We start from the raw sequence: 25,200 nt of genomic DNA, 5'->3' as shown, positions 1-25,200 counted from the left end.
TTACGATTCATGTTTCCATAAAAATATCCTGTCCCCACCAACTTCTTCAGATGTTTATCCATTAGATTTTTACAACAAAAGGCATATTTTTAACATGCTGGACATCGTATTCGGGTAAAAGGGTTTCCAAAGCCATGCTTCCTCACTTCCTCCATCATTTGGTATTATGTAAAGATAGTTTTCCGTTTTAACCCGTACTTTCGTATTTTTATTTTTTTATTTATTAATTATTTATTTTTGTTTTAATTTTCCCTTTTTTTTTTTCCTATTTGTTTTTTTCCAATTATCATATAATTTTATATAATTTTATTCCTATATTTATGCATGTTTATTTTGATATTGTTTTTTTGCTTGGTGTTTGAATTCGTATTATATTACCAGATGCAGGGGAGATCACTCTCATGATATAATTTTTTATATCTAGGATTACTTCCTTTGCATTTTTTTTTTCCTAATCTGCTCTAGTGTGTGAAATTAAATATCTGTTTCTATGCAAACACCCGTGGATTACATCCAGCCGTTTGTTTAATAATTTTTCTTTTGATATTAGTATATGGTAAGATTCTAATATACAAAAGAAAGTGTGTATATATATAATATATATATATATATATATATATATATATATATATACTTTCTTTTTTTTTTTTTTTTTTAAAGAATTCCATCAGAGTGCTCTATTATAAGGAAAACTTCCGAAAATAAGAGCGTATTATCTATATTTTTATTTACAGACAGTTTGGATGAGATAAATCATCAGTACCATCAGTTTTAAACATTTTTAGACCGTTTTAGTTACCCATATCAATCTCTTTTCAGCCAATACTCATCTGTTTTATAACCAGAATAGGAATCATATAGATCCATTACAAGATCCTGTTCAAATCTCGTCTACCTGAACAAAACTAAAATTCAAATAATAATAAAGTTTTAAAAAATGTCTGTTTAATATTTTGGACGCTAAAGACAACAAAGAAAAAGAATAGGAAGCAAAAAAAAAGAAAAAGAGGATTTTAATATGTTTAAAATTTTCTCTTTTGTTTTCCTTTTTTGTCCAGCCATATTCCCTACTGTTTGAGCTATCAGCAGATAGATAAGTAAGATTTAAAACTAAATCACTTCAAGTTATGAATGAATTTGAAGTAATAGAAATATGTCAGCAAATTGAAATGAACATTTTGCATTGCAACTTGCCAACATATTTCTGTATGCATTATTCATCCATCCAAACAAAGATTTTATTCATTATAAACCATCATTGGTGTATGTTTACTATCTCCTGTTAATTTCAGTCTTATGTGACCAGTAGTTTAAGAGTTTATCGGTTAAATATTTTCACATACTCACGCGTGCATACATACATCTGCTGTTTAATTTATATATAGATTGTCAAATGAAATTGAAAGATTTTTTATTCATTAAAATTTTGTGCAAATATTTTTCCCAATTTCACATGTTTGATTTTTTTCTTTTTCAGTTATGTTCAAAATCAGTAAGTATTTTCATTAGTTTTTCATTTTTTTTAACAAATTTTTTTCTGTCATTCTTTTTTTTTTTTTTTTAAACTTAATTTTGTTTAATTAGTCTTTGTGTTTATATCAAATTTGTTCATTGTTTTCCTGGTTCTAAGTTTTCAAAAACTTGTCTTTTGATTAAACCCATTTTGGAAATTAAATTGAATTTTTTTTTATGAAACAAACAAATCTTAAATAATTTATTTGTAATCGAAATAAAAATTGACAACACTCCTTCTCGCTAAAGCACTATCTCGTAACTTTGATGTGTTCTTTCAGCTGCCAAACACTCGATTTTAATCATCATTAACAATTCTCCAAAATATGATGCCGCCAACCCTCAAAAAGTCTAATTTTTTAATTGTAATTAACAATTCTCTTGCAAATACCACGTAATCGATGAGGAAGTCGAAAACAAAATAAGGCAAGTCATTGGTCCTTATGAAGATCTCCCCACAATCAGGAGGTGCAAACTAAAATGGATCAGCCATGTAAGAAGAGAAGATGGCTTGCCAAGACAGTGCTCTAGGGAACAGTTCCAGGGGGAAGAAAAAGAGGAAGAGATGGGAAGACAACATCACAGAATGGACAGGATTAAAACTGAATGAGACGGTCAAACATGTGGAGGACAGGGAAGGATGGAGAGGACTGGTTGACAAATCATCTGTAGTGCCCCAACGGCAACCGTAACGGGGCAGGTGAAGGTGAACAATTCTCCAAAATATGATGACTCCAACTCTTAAAAAGTGTCTTTTATTCTGCCCCCACGGACACCTAACAGTGCTTAAATTTGCATAATCATATTATTCTTGCATCTGAAGGTTTCCAAGTTTACATGGCACTGCTTCCTTACAGCAGGCACATGCCAATCATGACCACTTATTGCTATGTCTCTCCACACTATTACCATGTTATTTTGTAAACTTATTGTTTTTATAAGCTTATAAAAGCACACATTTATTACCTCTGCCAATAATGTTATATTTTCAATCAAGTTTGTTACTATTATTTATTTGCTTGCTTACAATCTAGTGTCCACATTGCTTGACCAATCGTTACCAAACTTGATTAAAATATCAATTGTAATCTAACTTAGAACTGATTTAATCATGAGGATATCTAGGTCAAAGGTCAAGGAAAAGTTTAGTCACATTTTTGACTATAATTGGTTCTGTTCATTGTAGCAACTTGTTACTTGACCCATAATGTAGCCAATGAACCATTTTCAGATTTTTTTTTTTTTTTTCAAATTTGATGTATGGATCTGATGCAAATCTCAGCCTGATCAAATAAGTAACATTATGATTATCAATATTTCCATTTATTTATTTTTCCATTTATATATGGCATAATCACGTTGAAACATTAGTTTCTGTCAGATCACCGAAGTTAGGCAACGTTGAGCTTGGTTAGTACTAAAATGAGTGACCATTTGGGAATGCAAGTTCTATATGTGCTCTACTTACCTCAGCATTGTTTCCAGTCAGTCTTGGATCTCTCCTTGCCACTGGATCCAAACAATGCCAATTCAGGAGAGGTGTGGTTGGAGATTGCGCAACGCTTGCCTCACAATTATACATATAGCTATCCTTTAGGGGGTAGTCCATTGTCTCTTGAGACTGAACAGAGGCATCGATTTCCATAGCATAACTTTAGAAATACTTCATATAATATAGAGAAGTAAAGCCTATCCTTACATTTGTCAGGTAGAGATATTCAATCATACAACTGACTAATGTTCTTGTTGATTATATCAAAAGCACTAGAAAGCTTCAAATAGTTTTGTATAAGCATAAATAACTATTTACAGTTATTTATAGATGGGAGAGTTCTTATTAAGGGAGATAATCGCCAACATGGGTATAACTCATGACCATGTTTCTTGTTATCTATATATTAATACAATAGCGTGTGTGTTATTTTCTGTGATACGCTTACATCCAGGTCATTTAATTGTTATGTACTTCCATTTCTTGTAATAAATAATTTTATTAAGAATTCTTCATAAGTTTTGGTTTCATTTTCGATTATAGCTGATGGCACTTGAGTAATTTATTTTTTTATAAATAATTTTACCAAGAATTCCTCATAAGTTTTGGTTTCGATTTCAATTATAGCTAATGGCATTCCAATAATCTATTTTTTTTTAAATAATTTTATCAAGAATTCTTCATAAATTTTGGTTTCGGTTTTGATTTTAGCTGATAGCACTTTAGTAATCCATTTTTTTTTTATAAATAATTTTATCAAGAATTCTTCATAAGTTTTGGTTTCGGTTATAGCTGAAGGAACTAAAGTTTTATATATATATATATATATATATATATATATATATATATATAAACTTCAGATTCGGTTTCGATTCAAGCTGTTGAACTCAAGTCATAGATAATTTTATTTTTGAAATCGCAACTTTATAATGCATAAAAATCGATAGAAAATTAACTGTATAATAATATATATGAAATCTGCAAGAATCAAAATATCATATTAAAGTGTATTTTACGACCTGGCTACGCCGGGGTGTCCCTACTAGCTTGAATAAATACTTTTGCAGTTTTAACAAAATAGCTGCAATAATATCAGAGCATCTTCATTTACACTGAACATCTACAGAATGCCAACATCAATATATTACATATGAATCAGTCCTCTGTGGAATTTTCATAGATCCCGCTAGTACATAGTAAGTGCTAAAAGCATTGTGTAACAGAATTGTTCTTTTAGGTCGAAGAAAATACTTTAGTATCTTTTATAACTTGAACATTTCCTGCATGCACATGGCAAGCCTATGTCATATAGATTGATTTTAAAAACTCTTTATTACACACTAGTTATACATGTTGGCATAGCCTGGGATTAATTACATCAATGGCATTTTAGTTTACATTTAAAACATTAAAACAGTGTGAAAGTCACAAAGAGATAGAAAAAAAAAGCACAAAATGTAAGGGAGATAATTTAGATTCTTATCTTTAAGTTGAAAAGAAATTATCAGTGCTTGTCCAGAACTCTCGCCTCATTATGAAAAAACAAAAATAAAAATGTTTGATCTATTTGCCCATGACATAAATAAAATATCATACACCAAAAATCATGTAAATAGGTTAAGTACTTTTATTTTTGTAACATCATTTTTAAGTGAATTTCAGTTTTCCAATAATCTCCCCTCCCCAAATTGTGATATTTGGCTATCCCAAATACCACAAGTTTCAATTATTTGAAGTTGTAACCTGCTCATTTACTGGGGAGAGTAATTTGGTTTGTTCGTGCCATGGGGACATCTCTGGAAGGGTTGTTACATCCTGGCACAATACACCAGATCCTCGGAGGAATAAACAAGATGATAGACACATTTAAATCAAGGGATTTATATGTCACTTACATCTGCTTGATGAGTCTTTTGTCAAGTTCTCAGTATCATTAATTCTCTCCTGAGAATTATCTGGGCAGGAACCTTTATTGCTGCAATTGAACGCTGTATGAAATAAGTAAACAGCATATCTTTATTTTTATAAAATAAATATTTATTTTAATATTGAAAAGGAATTTTAAAAATTCAAAACTTTGAGCTAGCACAACCTGTCCATTGTCAACTAAGATTGAATCCCAAGTTTTAGAGCCGTTGCAAACAATTACAATTTTAATTACAATTGCATTGAAACAAAACACCTCTCATGATAATGAAAAACAAAGAGAAAGGGAAAGTTTTATTTTTATAAAAAACATCATTTTTAAGCAAATTTGACCCCCCCCCCCCATAATTATTGCTTCTTGATTGGTTTTCGTTTACTACAAGTTGACATTAAATTTGTAAGGATTTTTCTTGTTTGCAGCCTGTATTTTTAGTTATACATGGTTAAAATTGGCTTCTGAATCAATAGCACACAACACAACAAATTTTCTAATTCCCAACGTACATTAAACAGTCATAATTTAATGTCTACCATATTAAATTTTGTATGAATGTTTACTTTTTACAAAGATCTATATGCCTAGATTAAAAGTTTTTGGATATAATGAAAATAAAATTTTTTGGTTTGGGATAGCTAATAGAGGACGTCTTCACATCAAATGAGAAATTATCAATGAATATTATAAACAGAATGTGAGATATTTCTGAAGAGTTAATGATAATTTTTCTTTTCTTTTTTTTTTTTGTAGTATTGTCCAGGCAGAGTATTGGCATGATCCTCTTCAAGAGGAAGAATACAGAGAGAAGTCCATCTTTTTGGCTGATATCAACCTGGAAAATGTAAGTTCCTCTTTCAGCTTTGTTTTCACTATGTAATGAATGTGTGAGTGAGCAGCCCTGTAAAAAAATGCAGATGTTTCCCCACCATTAATCAGAGAAAATGAGATGATTCAAAAACTACTCCCAACATTAATGGACAACGACGCCAGTCAAAGCAATAGCAACTCCTAATGTTTCTATTTTAAATATGTCTGGTTGTGCAAAAAACACACACATATATATTATATATATATTCAAGTTTAAAAACATCCAAAAGTAAAAACAATTAAATTCAATAGGATTGTTGATAGTGCTCAATGAAAAGAGCAGGATATTATTTTATTCAATTTAGGTTAAAAAAAAAATTACTATTAGTCACAACAATAAATCTATTGTTTCAATCTAAAAAGATTTTATCTGGAGACAGAGGCCTCTGGTCTTCAAGGTCAGTCTCTTAATGAAAAAAAGAAATTTAGAAGGCATTTTTTTTTTAATTTTTAAATCTATAATTTCTATAGTGTGCATTTAGACACGTGTTGGAGTCATTGGAAGAAAGAGAAATGTTATTTAATCAGGAGCTACTAAACTCAATGAAAAGTAGTCCTAGTTAAATTAGGTCAGATGGCTAGACAAAAGAGGAAAGAGATTGGGACATAGTCATTTAGGGGATCCCTCCACCACGATCAGGAAAGGGTTATAATGGCTGCTCAAGACCAAGGATTGATGACCAATGCATTCAAGAAGATGAGAGGTACCAGTAATGACAACAAATGCAGGTTCTGCCATACAGAATTGGAAAGTGTGAGTCATCTGGTATCAAGTTGCAAGGTTCTTTTGGGGACAGCTATTACACAGCAAGACATGATGGAGTATGTAAGTACCTCCACTGGACCATCTGTAAAAAATTAAACATCCCATGTAGCCACAAGTCCGGACAAAACACTAAGAAACGGGGCCTAATTAGAGTTGGGGCCCGTTTTTTGGGGGTCACCCTGTATACCATACATTACAACCGTGTAATCCCTACAGCTACCTACCTTGAAAATGCTGCTGTCAAACCTGATATAGTTATATAAAATAAGTCAGAGAGAGTGGCAACCTTGGTTGAAATGAGTGTCCCTAATGATGGAAGTCTGAACGGAGCTGAAAGAGAGAAACGGACCAAATATCAAGGTCTCATGTATGATTTGAAAAGAAACTGGAATCTCGGGGAGATATCAATCATACCAGTTATTATAGGTGCCATAGGGCTTATGAAGAAGAACCTGAAGTTCTACCTAACTAATATTCCTGGTGAACCAAGTGCAAAAGAGATCCAGACCATTGCACTTAAGGGAACAACGAGAATACTAAAAAGAGCTCTCGGTTGGTTTCAATAAAAAGCAGGGCAATGTTGGCAGCTGGTTTGGCTGCCCCATACCCAACGAAGGAAGAAAAATTAAAAAAAAAAAAACAAGACAATATTCATTTTGTTTCATACATAATGATAGTGTTAAAATTTGTTGAAAAAAACTTAGTTTGAATTAAAAATTAAGTTAAATATAAGAACTTAATTATAATATGATTTTGAATTGTATCATAAGAAACCTAAGATTGTAAATTTAATATAAATAAGTTTACTCAGCTCTATAAATAATTTATATCTTTCAGTACAAATAAATTGTTGAAATTATGCAAAAATGAAATAGCACTACGTCCATTGTTATATCTACTACATAAAAGCTGTTAATATTTATTTTATTAGAGTTAAATTATATATAATGGATACGTACTTAATATATTATAGGAAGTAACAAATACAAACACATTATAAACATTAAATTAAAATTTGGGGGAGGGGGTAACTTTATTTCTTAAAGCTTTATCCTAATGTATAAGATAGCTAGGTTAATCTAAACATTTAGTTAAAACATGTGTTCTTGTATTTTAGAATAAAAGATTGATCCTTACATGTTTCATTGTCTTTCAGCATTCAAACGTGACTTACAAAAAGAATTTGCTTCAATTGAAGAACTTGGTCCTTGTTAAATTCAACAACGACTCGATGGTTTATCCGAGAGAAAGTGAAGTAAGTTGTCATAATCAGGGAATTGAGTTCCTTTTTTAGTGGAATTCTGTATTTTTAAATCCAGAAAAGACAGATTTCTGTTTAAATGGCTAGAGCCTCTGATGAATACAAGTTCTTTGCTTTTTAATCGAAATCCGATTTCTACCTGATCTTTTTTGTCATTCAAGAGATGGATTTTATTTCTCTTTCTCTTAACTTTTTTTTTTTTTTTTTTTTTTTTTACACAGTGATCACCACTTATCAAGGCCCGGAAGCCACTCAGGGATAAGGGTTATTGCAAGTACATTAAGTTAGTGAGGATATTTGCTGAAGTGTTTACTTAAGGGGGCGGTTCATTAGGAATTTGTTAACATTGGACTTGAAGACATCCAAATTGTAGTCTGGAGGGAAGCAGGCAGACGGAACAGAGTTCCACAGGCGTGCAGTTCTAAGAAAGAAGCTTTGTTCATGGAATCCGCGTTTTGATTTAGGCACAGATATAGAGTGGGGGAAATTTTTCACAGTGGATTCAGTGAGACGGGTGTTTCTCGTGAAAGATTGGCGAGGGGGGACCAGAGATTGGAGTTCAGACGAGCATCTGCCATGGAAATAACAATAAAACAAGGACAGGCTCGCAACGTCTCTTCTGTGGGAGAGAAGTTGCAGGGTAAAGAAAAGGGCATCCCCCACTAAGCCACGAAGTCTATTTTGTACTCTGTCAAGGCAGGATAGGCTGTTTTTAGCAGCTCCTGCCCAGATATGGCAACAGTATTCCATCCTTGGACGTACTTGGCTTTTATATAGATAGAGAATTGCATCAGTAGTGAGATATCTTCTGGAGCGGTAGAAGGATCCCACCATCTTTCCAGCGACCTTGGCAACAGACTTGATGTACGTGTTCCATTTCAGATCAGGAGTAAAGGTCAAACCCAGAAGCTTGTCAAAACACGGAGCCTCACCCAGACGAGAGCCATCCATCACACTTGATGCCAGCTGGGGATCAGAGCGTTGATGATGTAAGGATAGGAGTTTGGTTTTGGATGCATTAAAGGTAACCAGCCACATCTTCCCCCACTGAACCACGCGCTCGAGATCAGAGGAGAGAGAATCAGAGAGAACTTTGTCATTTACAGCTTTTGATGTGTTGCCGTAGATGGTTGTGTCATCAGCATAGATGTCAACGAATGATTTAAGTATGTGTTTAGGGAGGTCATTTATTTTTTCTTTCTCTTTTCTTGATTTTTCTCTCTTCCTTTTTCCTGCCATGTCTTGCACTGCCTTCCTATTCTTCCATCTCATGACTCTTCTCTCTAAAAATGTTAATTTTGCCGTGAAGTCTAAGAATTCAAACGATTCATGACGGGGGTAGCGAAGTCAGTAGCAAAAGTGACACTCAAACTAAAATACACTTCTTTTTTTTTTTTTTTTTTTTTTTTTTTTTTTTTAAATTCACCTTCACCCCAAACAAGGCATACTGCCAGTTGGACATAAGGGGCTACTACTTGGGAAAGATTAAGATGTTAGTTTATGTTGCATTTGAATTTCTGCATATCAGTACAGTTAGGGAAGCAGGTAACAGGAAGGGAATTCCAAAGTCTAGCCGTTCTAGGGAAGAAGCTATTGTGAGAAATTTCTTTTCCACACACTCAATTTTCTCCCTACAGAAGCAAATGAATTCCACAAACAAAAGTCATACCTTTAAACTCCAAATTTATTCACAATGTAACAGCAATGAAAGTTCTTTGGTTCTGGTAAGTCCTTTTGCAAAACGGTGACCCAATTTGCCCCCATACGCATGGAGCCTTTAGTATGAATTCCTATTGTTGGAATGTTTGTTCATTATTCCTTTGGAAGAATCCATGAATGTACATGGTAGATTCGGCTGGAATGTTGGCGCCTATAATTAGGCATATGCGAGACACGCCGGTCTCTAGATGAATTGAGATAAGATCCATTATTTGGTGAATAAACCATGAAGAAATGATCATTAATGCCATCCGGTTATTCGGATAATTTCCGCATTATAAAATTGTCTCTGCTTGTAGAGATGTGATCCTTAGTTCACCAACAGTTTGGTGATACATCAAGAAGTAATTGACGTAGTTCCCTTATTTCGTGGCAGCTACAGGAAATGAGTCTATTCCATACCGAATCTTTCTGCAGACTGAAAAATAAATGCATGAATACAAAAAAGGCGCCAAGTCAAATCACATGACACATTCAAATTTAAACCAATCACAGACGAGCTAGTAAACCTTGTAGGCGGCCTAAAAAAACATGGTGGTTGAATGTGGAATTTCTCACACTATTAGAGTAGAAAATTTTCAGACATTTAGGGACCTTAACAGTGAAGAAGCGTAATTTTCTTGCTAAGCGGGTTTGTTGGGAATATGTGTGTCGAGGGGGTCATAGTGCAATGAGTTCATCAGAGTACAGGGATGCAACATTGTGGTGATGGGACAGGGGTTGGAGCCTAGTTGACAAAGTGGGACCTATTAGATTGAAGACCCTTTTTTTTTAGACCCTATCCAAGAGGAAGACTAGTGATAGATGCACCAGTCCGGATATGGCAACAATACTCCATGCATGGGCGAATGGTGGCCTTGTAGAAGTATAGGATACTCTCAGGTGGAGGTAGTTTTCTAGCACGATAGAGGGAGCTCACCTTCTTTGCAGCAGCCTTCACAATGTCCTCAATGCATTTGTTCCAGTTCATATTTTCTGTGAATGTTAAGCAGAGGAGTTTGAAGGAAGAATTCTCAGGTAGGGAGTTATTTGTTATGGATATCGGTGGTTGGAGAAGCTTCTTGTAATTGTTAAAGGAGAGCAGCTTAGTTTTACTAGCATTAAATGTTACCATCCATTTATGTTCTCATTCCACTATGGTCAGGAGGTTATTTTCTAATAATTCTGCCATTGTCTTGGATTTGTGTGCATCCGTTCTTCCTTCATGTATGTTATAGAGCATTGTATCAACAAATATACCCATCTCGGACACAATATTATCAGGGAGGTCATTGATGAATATCAGGAATAATAGTGGTCCAAGGATAGACTCCTGAGGCACGCCCGCATTAACGTTATGCTGCTTCGATGAACAACCTGGATGGTCCTATTGTCTAAGAAGGATCGAATTATATTTAGTATTCGTCCAGTTATACTGTATGATTTAATTTTCATTAGCAGCCCTTCATGCCAGACTTTGTTAAAGGTCCTGGATATATTGAGGACTACAGCCCTGGCTTCACCCGCCTTATTGTGCATGGTATATTTGTTCAGAGATGACTGTTAAAATATCTGCAGTAGAACGAAATTGCCTAAATCCATAGTGTTTGTCAGAAAAAAAGATTAGCTTTTGCAAGGTGGTAATTGAGAGGTTCGGTCCTTTCGCCAGAATTCTTATACACTGGTACCACAGAGGCCATTTTCCAGCTATTAGGGAAGCAAGGTTCAGCAAAGCATTTGTTGTAGAGTTTGGAAAGTACAGGAACTAGCTTAGCTGAGCATTTCTTAATTACTAAAGCAGGGATGAGATCAGGGCCACACGCCTTGGAGGTGTCTAAGTTTTTTATGATATCATAGATATGAGAAGGAGTGATTTTGTGGCTTCTGTCTGCATAGGGAAATTTGGGAGGGCACTGTCTGTTGGTTTTAGGATGGAGTTGGAGGCAAATCGCTGAGCAAGCAGTTCCGCTTGTTTTGGTTGCTGCGCATGCAACCTTCTGGTTTTTGAATAGTGGGGGAATTACTGATTGCCTTTTATTCATTACACTATTATAAATTTTCCAGAAATCATGAGTTTCTACCTTTTTTGATTCTATGCGTCCCCTGGTTATTTCAGCATGCCTTCTTTTGGCTGTGGCTATTTCTCTCTTACAATGATTTCTAGCATCTATAAATTTTTTACTATTTGTATTTGATTTATGATGTACAAACCAGCAGAGTGTATGCTGTCTTTGTGCAATGGTAGATGCACAGTCTGTAGTGGACCATGGGAGTGAGTAGTGTATCAATGCCTGCTTTGCACCATTCAATTTTCTCATAGAATGTTCAGCAGGGAGAGAGAAGATATTGGTCTATGGGACATCTCTGATGACTTCTCAGTCAGCTCTTTTGTAGTACCTTGTCATTTTGAGCAATGGCTCCTCACCTTGGGTTGGGATTTAAGTGCAATGTCTACTTAGGTGGTCTGCATTTCCGAGTCGGCTGTGGGCATTAGTTACACAATCCTTAGATACTGTGGTAAGGAATAGGTCTAAACATGAAGCTTGCTGGTGGTCACTATCTGGGAAAACGGGTTGGGAACATGACTGTCTCTATAAACTATAGAGAAGCTATAAGAAGAGCGTCCAGCTGCATCTGTGCAACCTGAGAAATCAAGCCAATTTTTATGGTGGACATGAAAGTCACCAAACATGTGTATTTGAGTGTTACTCTCTAAGGAGAGTGCTGCATCTATACTACCAGAGACATGATAGATTAGGGTACAGTTCTGTCTTGAGGGAGAACGGTAGAGAAAATATAAGTAACTAATGCAGTGATGAAATGCTAGTCGAAAACACATAAAGGCCTGGTCATCCAATTCCACACATTGCTCTCTATTTAAGGGAAGGTGCTACGAATATAGACTCCAAGTCTATGCATATATCTATCCAAGTCTTTACGGCAGAGAGGGAGGTATCCTGGCATATTAAAGTAGTTAGAGGGGATTGAGGAGTGTAAGTTTGTTTCCCGTAATGCTAAGATATCCGGAAAGTTTACTAAGAGGTAAGACTCTATATCATCTAGATTACTTCTAAACCGACGAATATTTGTCTCAAGGGAGGAGGCGAATTGGTTTTGTTTGGGTGGTTGTCTGGTTGGCTTCCAAGCTGGGATCAGAGTGTAGTACCTGTTCAATAATATAATTAATATCTACATTTGTGCTGGACGATCATAGAATGGAAATATGTCACAAACTCCTACAAGGGTTTTAGAAATAAACTTTCATAAGCAGATATATATTCCGAAACAACATTAACCAGATTATTTAAAGAAGCCTGTTTTAGTTTGAAGATTCAATTTTTCGTCATTAACAACTTTCTTAACAAATGTTTTCTCCCAGTTGATATCATGGACTTATAGATATAAGGCATTTCATGTTTGTGTATACATTATCACCTTTCACCTACATTTAAAAAATGAAACTGTCCAATCAACAAAGATAGTGATTGGTGTTTAATCTTATGTTGTTTTGATAAACAATTCTGATTTTGCCCATCTTAAAAATGAATTGTTCCAAAATAAAATTATGTCACCTCATCGACTAAAGCAGTCGAGTTTTAAAAAAATTATGTTTCAAAAGGTGAAGAATGTTTAGAGGAATGTTAGTAAAGAAACAGAAAAAATGTTAGTCTCTCTCTCTCTCATATATATATATATATATATATATATATATATATATATATATATATAAAGAGAAAGAAAATTAAAAATTACAACTGTAAGTTGAACTTTACAATCAAAATTTATTGTTCGACTGAATACTCCAAAAAACAATTTACAAAGTCCTTATTCCACGGAGTTTCAAAGAATGCTATTCTTACTATTCTTCTCATCAGCTTTTTTATTCGGTTGGGATTAAATTATCTATATATAAATACTGGTATTTATATTAGATTGAAGTTTACCTTTGCGTATATCAAGTAAACACTACATCCTTTTGATTTCATTACTTTATATATATATATATATATATATATATATATATATATATAAATAAAAGTGACCTTATCTGTGAAATTTTGGTCTATAGACTTAAAACTTTATATATAATGAATTTGAACCTATGAAACGAATTCGATTTGGTTTTTAGCCAGTAAAAATAGCTGACCTTGTCAGGAGTAAGTTGACTAAACCTGTTACTTCTGCACATATGCAAATATGCATTAATAGTTTAAAGTCACTTCATTTTTACTGTTTTCTTATCCATCTATCGATAGCTCAAACGGTAATGACTACGGCTAGAGAGCAAAATGTTTTGGTTTCGATTCTAGCTGATGGCACCCATGTCATTTTCTTTTGAAATCATTACTATTTATTGGGTACAGTATAATCTACTATTATATAAAAGGAACTTTTTGTGTGTGAGTTTGCTATGGAATCAAAAACAGCTGGACTGATTTATATAAAATTTCACACAGATACTTTATGTGCCTGGCAGTGTTCTGAGATAGGTTTTGTATCGGAATATCTTCGATAAGTATCGATAATCAAATGAAAGAGGAACAGGCGATTTTGACCAAAGTTAACACCTTATACAATCTAACATCGCAAGTGCATTTGAGAAGTTTTATTACTTCACAACCCAAAAAGCCCGATCTATAAAATCAACAGTATTTTTTTTTTATATGATAGGGGCACCTTAGAAATGAATGTTTCTGTTTAAAGCATAATTGCACCAGGATACTTAACTTTTTCATTTTAAACTTTAATTCTAGCCATTATATATAAAAAAAAGTATTTTATAAAATCAACAGTAGATTTTTCTACAGAGCAATGTAGACTACAACGTGTTCTGGACTAAGTCACTTTAATTGGTCCCAACTAAACAGGCAACCAATCGATTTGATTGAAAAATGGGCGATTTTACCGATTTTGATGAGAATAAAAATATGAGAGTGTGAAACATTCGTTGATCATCATTCAATTCTGGGCAACGTCTGGTCTCCCTGCTAATATCAATAGCGGATTGGCTCTATAATAATAAATATGAAATCTGCATAAATAAATATCATATTCAAGTGTATTTTACAACGAGACAATGCTGGATGGCCTACTAGTTGTAAATAAAGGATAGACATATTTGTTTTATTTATTTAAAGAATATTTAGCTGACAATGACAATTGTTTTTCTGGAAGAAGAAAAATCTTCTTTTTTTTTTCTTGATAGTGTTGACTGTGACCGACATAATTTCAAATCCAATTGTTTTGTTATACTTTCAGTGGTTTGGATTCTATAAACCTGGCCAGGGCAAAGAGACTTATTCAGTCTGGGAAAGTCCCCTTTATAAAGAGGTAAGCTCTTTTCTCTGGAACACAGTTTTTTCTTTCTCTTTTTTTTTTTTTTTTTTTTTTTTTTTGTTTTTTAAATATTTTATTAATTACTTGTTGGCATCTTATGTTTAGAAATTATTAAATAAATATTTAATAGAATTGAATAACTACAAAAGAATTTCCTTCCTATATATCCACAAATGAACCCACAGGTGACCATATAACCAAACCCTGTGAAATACCTCAGGAGGCAGCATGTCACACATAGGCAAAGGTAGCATATAAACAAACATTAGACAGCATTTTTAATGGGTTGAAAGTTTGCAGTGCGTGCGAATAACAGACTTATTGCAACTAAGAAATATTAAACTAAGAAAAGAGAAATCACCTGAAATATGGGAAATATCTCTAGTTTGGAGTTGACCACCCAGAATTCAATTTTCTCTCTATCAAACTTTGCAGCTTTCAACTTTTTGTGCTAACTAGCAATGTTCTAGCAAGTTTATAAAAAAATTTTTTTTAATATTTTCCTCTGGAGAAAAAAGCCAAATATTTGAAACTCCATGAAATAAGGAAATAGTTCACTCTATTTTGTATTCTTTGTTTATGAACAATAAATTTTGTAATAATTGATAAGTTGCATAATTTAATTCCCCTCAGCTATATATATATATATGTATATTGTTACGCATCGGAATACGCTGGGAACGGCAAGGGACCAATGGGCGCAACAATAGAAAAAAATAATAAGACAAAAAAAATGACGAAAAGAGGTGAATGGAAGGGGATGGAATATCTTGTCTCAGGACACCGATAAAATATATATATAGGACAGCAGGACTCATGAAATAACAAGACGAACGCAAAATGAAATTTTATAAATTTTATTTAAGGACTAATATTAGCTAAAGAATGGGGAGGGGGTTGAGAAAATAAAATAAAATAAAAACATATAGAATAAAATAGCAAAAAAAATGAAGGACCGTTTGGGAAGGGAATTCTGTTCTCTTCTGTAATTAATGGAGTTGAGTAGAGAACATCATCTGTATTTTATAAAGCAAAGAAGATGTTCATTACATCAAGTTCAGCATGGACGGATGAGGGTAAAAGAGAGAGAGAAAATAGAAAAACGGTAGCTTACCTGTTCGCCGACTTTATTCTGTACGCGCGTTTAGTATACTATCTTGTTTTGTTTGTTTCTCATTTCGGACGCAATTCTTCTTCCGTGTTGCTGTTGCATAAGTATCATCCACAGAAAATTCTTGTAGTTTCCTTCGTTGGTGGGAGCCACGCAGCATATGTCTAGCTCCGTCGCTGGTCGGACCCCAAAGAGGAAGAAGGCTCCAAAAGATCCATTTCCTTTTCCTCCACTGCGCATGGCAGAGGAGAGGGGAGGGGTCTTATCCGGGTGTGTTTACTGCGGTGTCAGCAAAGGGGAATTTTCGCCGTGGTTCATTAATAGTTGGGGCTGACCATCCCTTTCTGTTCATATCTACCCATTCTCTCTCTCTCTCTCTGTGTATATCTCGTTATTCCCTCATTTTCAAACTTCCTCGCTGACAAGTTACAAAACAAGCACAAAATAACAAATACGGATGATGCGTGCTCAACTTTTAAATATTCTATAAAAACTTTAAACCTTCCCTATAATTATATAACAATATACATATATATATTAATGATGGGACGATTCCAATATTTTTCTCGATTCCGATGCAATTACTGATTCCTTACTAAATTCCCTTTTCCGATATAATTACCGATTCTGATTCTTTATAAATCTTCAAATATTTACTGTAAAGGTGTTATTTTTTTACGATTACCATAAAAACATATGTTAAGTTTGCATATATGTTCTCAAATGTGAAAATACACTTGTGGTTGTAGATTTTCGTTTGACTGGTAGTTTAAAAGCAATAAATATTTAGCATTAAATAATTACTACCAGATGCAGATTTTGCTTTAAACAAAATCAAATAAAAAAGAGAGATAATTAAAGGAATCGGTTTGGCATTGGAAAATAAATACAATTTTTTTCAATACTGATTCCGATACCCCAAAAAGTTCTGATTTTTTCGATTCCCGATTCCGATTCCAATTAATCGTCCCGACACTAATATATATATATATATATATATATATATATATATTATAGCAGACAGGCAGGGAACCATTATATGTATTTCTGGACATCACACGGTCAGTTATGGTCTGTGTACCTTTTCAAGCAAGATGGGATCTAAGTTAACATATAACACAATCAGCCAGTCACTGGCATGCGACCGGCATCACATGTTACACTAAATGTCTTAGAAACGGTCCCATGTATGTGTATCGAGAAGAAAAGCATACCTGAGATGTTGGATGTGGGTGTGTGGCTTCTTCATTCTCTCAAGATGACATCTTCACCCTGGTGGCATTCGGATTGGAATCTTTCTTCATCCTCCGGACCGCTTCGTTGTTTCATGGAGACATTTTAATGGCAGACACAAGAAAACACACAACACGACACAATCGTAATATTTGAGAAATACAATTAACTATTTATTCTACAAATGTATACAATATATAAAGACAATTTACAATTGATAACCTTCAAAATTAAACTAACCTAACTAATGATGAGAGGGGAGGTCCTCCTCCTCTCATTTTCAGAGGAACAGAAAAATATGTGCTCACCTCATGCTGTCCAGACAAAAAAAGAGGCCGATCAAGAAAGGGAATTATGGGGCTGAATTTCTGTGTATCTCTGCGCTTATGGCCAAATCAAAACCCGGCCATGCTGAAGAGTGTGTTAACAACCATGGCACTGAAATATAATGCCACAAACGAAAAACGAGTATCAGCATAACATCTTTCAAAAAAATACTTTGTTACTCATTTTAAATTGGTGTTGTAATTTTATTATAGTTCTATTACAACTGTGACTGTGACTAGTGTAGAAACTGAGCACCGACATCAGACCAACATGATGAGTGGACGGTTGTGGCCTGTGCAGTAAGCTTACACAAGCTGATATTCATACCTGTCAATAACACTTAATAAGTCGCTTCTGCTTTTAATGAATTACATTCAAAAAAAAAAAATAAGTTAAAACAAATAATAAATAACATAAGAAAACTACATTTCTTTATCAACAAAGCTAAAACATTTAAAAAAAACATCCCAAAATGTTCAAATATGTTTTGTATTAAAAATTTATTTGAAAAGAAAGGTACTTGTACAGTTTAATCAAGACATTAAAAAATGAAAATATAAAAAAAAAGGTTATATTTTACGTATACGTTTTGGACTGAAGATCTCAAAAAAAAATTTCACCTACTTTAATCGAGTAGTTTTTTTTGTTTTTTTTTGGTTTTTTTACAGCAGAAAAACGTGTTTTTATGACAGCACATTGAAGGTAACCATCTTTGAATTTTTTGAACATGCCATGGGGAGATAAATCAGTTTAAAGCGTCGACACTCCCTCCTCATCATTAATACTATCTTCTCTTCCTAAAAATCAAACCTTTTGCTCGGTATCATAACAAATTGTTTTTTCGCTGTAAAAAAAAACTACTTGATGAAATTAAGTCAATTTTTTTTTTTCGGAGAACTTCGTCCCATAACAGATACGTACAATATAAACTTTTTTTTCGATATTTTCATTTTTTAATGTCTTCATTACACTGTATAAGTGCCGAAAGAAAAACTATGAAATCTAAATTGAAGTTGAATAGGGCATTTGTCTAAGAAAAAAAATTCTTAACATTTAATATAAACATTTAGAGTTCAAAATACTATTAAAAACGTAATTGGCATAATGAACAGACAGAATGTGTTATAGAGAGTGTGAACCTATCTAAAAATTATATTTTTTTACTTAAGCATAATAGATCAAAGCCAATTCTATTTCTACCATAATCATGACAGACCAAAGCCAATTCTATTCCTACCTTAATCATAACAGACCACAGCAAATTCTATTTCTACCTTAAGCATACAAACCAATGTGATGAATTGAAAGCCATGCTTAATTTCGGAAGAGTCTCTGACAGGTAGCTAATCTGTATAAGTCCCGGACATGAAAAAGAGTTTTTGATGTGTAGCTGATCTGTATTAGTCTTAAACTTTAAAAGTTTGAAGACAAAGAGCAAAGATTTTTCTCGTGTGGACACAAAAAATTATGTGCAGGAATTCTAAAAGATCCAATGTTTTTATGGGGCGATTCCAGTTTCTAATGGTTGCTAGCAGAACATGGCTCTATTTGATTGGTCAGTTTCTATCGCCACTGTCAATAAGTAGAACCTTCCAATTTTCTTTAATCATACCCTTATATTATATGAAAATATATTGCAATGCAAAGAAAGTGCTATTTTTTACTTAGGCTTAACTTACTGGTCAATGGATAGTGTAGCAATTGAAATGCTTTTTCAAAGTGTCGCACGATAGCAACTGACCGTAATAATGAAAGGACACATCTGAGAAGTTCAAATATTGCTAAGGTAAATAGTGATGTTGAGAACTTTTTAATATAATGACTGTTGGGAGACCAAGAATTTGTATTTTAATTAGTCCCTAGAAAATTTTGAGCCTCCCCCCTCCCCATCCACGAAAAATTTATTATGATACCAGAATGATGAGAAAGAAAACAAAAAATTTTAAAATCTAATGAAGAAAATAATTTTTTTTATTTTTTATGTTTTCTTCTGCATAACAATAGAATAACAATATAAATGCAATTAAAAAAAAAATTTTTTTTACATTTATATTTCATGTTAGTACTGTCAGGAAAGCAAGAAACAGGGTGGGAATTCCAAAGTCCAGCAGTCTGAGGGAATAAACTATTAGAATAGAAGGCTTTCCTACATCTGGGGACTTTTACAGTGAAGGGGTGAGATTTTGCTGCTAAACGGATTGGTCAGGGTATGTATGTCGCAGGATAGGGATATGTTCAATGAGTTTGTCAGAGCACATTCCATTATCCTCCACCTCCCCTGCACTAAGGTTCATAGGAACAGAATTCAAGAATGTATGACCTGAATGAATGGTTGACCCTAAAAAGCTGCACCTGATCAATGTTCTGATAATAGCTTGTTCTAGTGAGGTGAGCTGAGAATCCTTGTTCACAGGTGGAATGTATGTACAACTGAGGAATGTATTTCTCTGATCCTTGTCACAAAATTAAAATTATTTAGTTACAAAGAAAATTGTGGATGAACTTGTAATTAACTTGAAATAGTTGGGAAATAAAAACAGAAAAGAAAAAACAAAAAAAGTGGAAGTTAAGAGAACCCACACCCCTGCCCCTACATGATTTTCTATGTGCATTAGAATATATGTATATATATATATATATATATATATATATATATATATATATATATATATATATATTATGAAAAATTAGACTTACATCCTTAGAAGATATGGGTAAGATTTTACTGTGTCTTTTTAGCTTTTTATGTGCCTCTGATGCACTATGTATAGCTCTCGGTATCCCTGGGTAAAAATTTATTTGCAAAACATTTTTATTAAAAAAAATTAATAGATTTGAAGATCTTATATAATTGTGAATACACAAATTTGAATGATAATTTTTTTTTTTTTTTTTTTACATAGGCATCACCACTTATCAAGGCCCAGAGGCCACTCGAGGATAAGGGTTAAAGTATGTACAGTAGTCAATTGGACAATATAGTAATCGTTAGTAATGGAGATTCAGTAAATTTATTAACTTAAGTGGAACAGCTCAACAAGAACCTGTTTATGTTGGAGTTGAAGACAACCATATTGTAGTCAGTTGGAAAGCAGGAAAACGGAAGACAGTTCCACAGGCGTGCAGTTCTAAGAAAGAAGCTTTGTTCATGGAATCTACGTTTAGGTTTAGGCACAGATAAAGGGTGGGGGGAATTATTGATAGTGTTTTAAGCTAGATTAGTGTTTCTTGTGAAAGTTTGGCGAGGAGGGGGGGGCATAGATTGAAGCTCAGTCGAGCACTTACCATGAAAATAACAATAAAGCAGAGACAAACTCGCAACATCTCTTCTGTAAGAAAGAGGTTGCAGGGAAGAGAAAAGGACATCCCCTATGAGGCTATGAAGTCTATTTTGAACTCTATCAAGGCAGGACAAGTCCTTCCTAGCAGCTCCTGCCGAGATGTGGCAACAGTGCTCCATCCTTGGATGTAGCTGGCTCTTATATAGATAGAGAATTGCATCAGCAGTGAGATATCTACTGGATGAATAGAAGGATCCCACCATTTTTCCAGCAGCCTTGGCAACAGATTTAATGTATGTGTTCCATTTCAGATCAGGAGTAAAGGTCAAGCCCAGAAGCTTGTCAAAACATGAGGCCTCCCCAAGACGGGAGAATATAACAGGATTGTCAGAATGAATTGTGATTTCATGGAAACTTCAAAAGTTCGGGGGGGGGGGGTTTTAGGGGATTCATATAAATTGAAGAGGATTAAAGAATTCTGCATGACCATTTCAAATTTATCCTTTCCAGTCTCTTACTCCAGTGTATTGGACACCTTTTTAAAATTTTTGTAAATAGTAAGAATGCGAGTAGAACGTGGCCCTTGGGTCTAGTTTTCGCAGCCGCATAACTCTTACTTCCTTTATTTTGGATTTTACTCCTCACGTTTCATTAGCGATATTTCTGACAAAGGGGGAAGAATTGTTGTTTTTGGAGACAGAATCTATCTATCTAACACTTGTTGGATAGCTTTTGATTTTAAAGTGGTATTTTTTTTACCTACTTACACCAAGTGGCTTTATGTCGTATCTGGACCAATTTCCATTAAGAAAATAGAACTCAATACAAGTATGGGGATTACCCTGTCCTATTCATTGGATAGATTTCAAACATGTTACATCACTGGTTGATCAGCAGACCACCTTGAATAAGTTGAATAAAGTTATTTAAATGAAAGCAATTATTTCTAAAGCTATGATGAAAGTGGTCAAAACATTTATTTTGATCTAAAATCTTTTTTGAAATATTTCCTTTTGTTCTTCTCACAGGATCGAATTGGTCTGAAAAAACTTAATGACACCGGTCGTCTTCATTTCCTGAGTGTCGATGGGGATCATCTTCATTTTACTCTGGAATGGTTTCACAAAAACATTGTCAGCCAATTTCTGAAATGAAAAGCATTCATTTTTCACAATATTTTTTTTTAACCAGCCTTCTGCATTGTTTTTCATCATAGATTTACTAATCAATTTTAATCCAAACAAAATTCAAATTTGTGATGAACTAATTTGTTAATTTCTTTTTCTTTTTTTTTATGAAAATATTTTTGTAAAAAAAAAAAGAAAATCAGCTGTTAAATTAATACAAAACTCAACTAATACCCCTCCCCTTCTCACTTCCAAATTCTGTTAAAGGTTTGTTCAGATTGGCTTATCATACAATGATGTATTGAATTATGTGTTGGCACTGCTTTTTTTTTCATCTGCTCTGATATTGCCAGCAGCACTCACCTTAGGCAAGTTGAAGCGGTTTCCTCCCAAGGAGGAGGTATCATTAGAATATCAAATTCACAAACAATCTCCAGTCGTATGTATATCCCAATCAGGAGAGATGATGATAACATTAGGTTTTTGCAGTTCTTGCAGAGAGGTGCTGATATCTTACATACAGTGCCTGGTATTCTGAAATGGTCACTCATCATATACTGACTAGGCTCAATGATGCTTAACTTTGGTGATCTAATGAGAACAGTGTGTCATCATGATTATGCTCTATATACTCTGATACTGAGCATTATATTATGATTTAAATTTAAAAAAACTTGAATATATATGCATTGTTTAGATTATTCAGACTAATATTCTTATCTTGGTTGTCATTTTTACGTTTCAGCTAATGTAACCGCCAAACTTTTTCCAGTGCATCTTTCCAAACTTAAAGAATCTTCATGTCAAACTCTGGGACATATATGGAAATTTGAACTGGACCCTTTAATTAATCTATGGAGATGAATTGTTCTCATTCCATCAGTCATGAGCAAGTAGAAATGTTAAGTTACTTTTATTTCAATTTTATTCTTAGTTATTATTACTATTAGTGAGGATTGAACCTTCAACCTCCTGAAAGACTGTCACTTAGAACTGGTTGCATCATGGATCCAATTATCAATCCTCATCTGGGAAGTTCTGAAGAATGAATTAATATATTTTAGACATTTTTTTTTTCTTGTCTCTTCTTTGCAATGTGTTGTACATTCTGTTACCTTAGAATCTGAACAGAAGTGGTGCATCATGGTTAATCTATATATATAAAAGGCAAAATGTGTGTGTGTTTGTATGCCTCACAAAAACTTTCGACAGAAGCCACGGATTTTCGCCGGATAGGTATCATTTTCAAGTTTGAACCTTCGGCCGACAACTATCGAAAAATTGGCTAGAAACATTAATTCCTTCACCCTCAATAGCTCGCTTTTTTACAGGGAGGGTAGCAAAAAAATCCTTCCTTCATGACAAGATAACAATATACGCATGCGCCAATGATGTCGTGGATTGAATCAGTTTAAATATTATAAAAACCGACCCAATTTCAGCAACCCTTTCTTAGTTCAGTTGGTTAAAGAGTAACGTCATTATCCAAAGGGTGCAAGTTGGAATCGTGATATAGAATATCTTTTTTTTTTTTCTCCGATTTTTTTAACAAGTCTTAACATCGTCCGCTTCAAGCACACCTCGATTTTTTTTTTTTATTATTGAAACAGTTCTTTCTTTTTCCATCATGTACGCTGTTTTTTTCAGATTTTCTGAAGAAGTTTGTCATAGTTTTTTTTTTAATTGTTTTGATTCACACACACCCCCCACCATTTTTTTTAAATATTGAAACAGCCTATTTTCTTTTGATTTACCCCCTCCTCAACACACACACCTACAAACACCTGGGAAGCGCCGCTAGTTAAATAGAAAATCAAAACCATACAAAAATGAGTGTAAAAATCATTGTAAAAAGAGAGATTGAAGATTAAAAATATTTGAAGAAAAATAATAATAAAAAAATAATTTTAAAAATTGTTTAAACTCCTTGATGAACAGGAATAAAAGGAGTCTTGAATTTTGAAGAATTATTTTTTTTTACAATTTTGTTTGTATTTTTTTTTTGTTTATATATAACATTAATAACATAACGTTAATAAAGTTTTTTATTTGTTTTAATTTTCTGGGTTTCATTTTTATTTTTTCTCTCCCCAAAACAAGGAGAGAAGTAAAAGAAAAAGTTATTAAATTTCATTTCAGTTTTTCTTTTTTTTCTTTCTACTGTCAACACTTGAAATTGCATTTACAAAAAGTGATGATGATCATCATCATCATCAACAACATCCATTTTACATGCTTGGATGGCTTTCAGAAATTGATTTTCAAACCAACCTATCTTTGACCAGATCTTTATTTGTCCCTTTATTTTTGTGGAGAGTATAAAATGAACCTTGGGTTTACATTCGGCAGCCTCGTAACTTTTGCTTCCCTTATTTTAGCCTTTAGTACTCATATTCCATGAGCAATTCTAACAAATGGAGAAGAATTTCTGTTTTCTGGGTTAGGAGTTATCCATATAATATTTATCAGTGAGTGCTCTTTTCTTTTTTCTTTAGCTCTTTACATGAAGTTGTTTCCTGTTTTGTCCGAAGGGATTACACCTTACACACACATCAAAACAAGCTTATTTTTATCACTGTATCCCATGTTTTCTTCGGTCATCCCCTTTGAAAATGACCCTGCTACCTGGTTTGTTTTATATCTAATAACCCAAACACTCTCAATCAGATGATCAGGTTTGTTTTTGTTTTTTTAGATGAATGTATTTTAATTATAGTTTGTTTAATGATTAATTGATTCTTTTTATAAATAAAATACAATATGTTGAACAAGAGAAATTTATTTAACTGCAAACGTATGAATTGAATAAAGCTTAACATTATAAAAAAAGATATCATCACGGTTTAAAAAGAAAGTATTATGTTATATATATATATATATATATATATATATATATATATATATATATATGTGTGTGTGTGTGTGCATGTGTGTGTAAGGAGGATGTTGGAGTTTACTTGAAGCATTATGCACAGTAAGGAGTTGTTTGAAGCTTATGATAATGCAGTTTTGTAAATAAACACTATTAGGTATGAAAAAAAAAGTTAAAAGAATAATGACTATTGAAAGGTTTCAATAATTTTTCAGTTATAAACTATTTATTTACCAAGGTAGTGCATTGAACCAGGATGGTATTATGTTGTTAGGATCTTTGAATTTTCAAGGTATACCTCATCTTCAGAAAGAGGAAAAAAATTAAAAATATGTACAACCATTCATTGGAGACATAAACATGCCTTCACCAAGTGATTGTACATAATGTTA

General features: G+C 33.4%; 1 protein-coding gene across 1 annotated transcript in view; it reads left to right on the top strand.

The window, feature by feature from the left end:
* The window catches only part of LOC145287945 (palmitoyl-protein thioesterase 1-like), a 64,343-nt gene extending 40,349 nt beyond the window's left edge, over nt 1-23,994 (top strand). Inside the window, exons 6-10 of the mRNA XM_080135902.1 lie at nt 1,478-1,492; nt 5,679-5,769; nt 7,718-7,816; nt 14,780-14,851; nt 21,838-23,994. Coding sequence (XP_079992028.1) covers nt 1,478-1,492; nt 5,679-5,769; nt 7,718-7,816; nt 14,780-14,851; nt 21,838-21,963 — 403 coding nt within the window. The 3' untranslated portion in view covers nt 21,964-23,994. The remainder of the gene's footprint in view (nt 1-1,477; nt 1,493-5,678; nt 5,770-7,717; nt 7,817-14,779; nt 14,852-21,837) is intronic.
* The last annotated feature ends 1,206 nt before the right edge of the window (nt 23,995-25,200 follow it).

This window comes from Euprymna scolopes, chromosome 11 (assembly GCF_053919585.1).
Source record: "Euprymna scolopes isolate OS-2025 chromosome 11, ASM5391958v1, whole genome shotgun sequence".
NCBI lineage: Eukaryota > Metazoa > Mollusca > Cephalopoda > Sepiida > Sepiolidae > Euprymna > Euprymna scolopes.
This window is presented reverse-complemented; position numbering and strand designations above follow the sequence as displayed.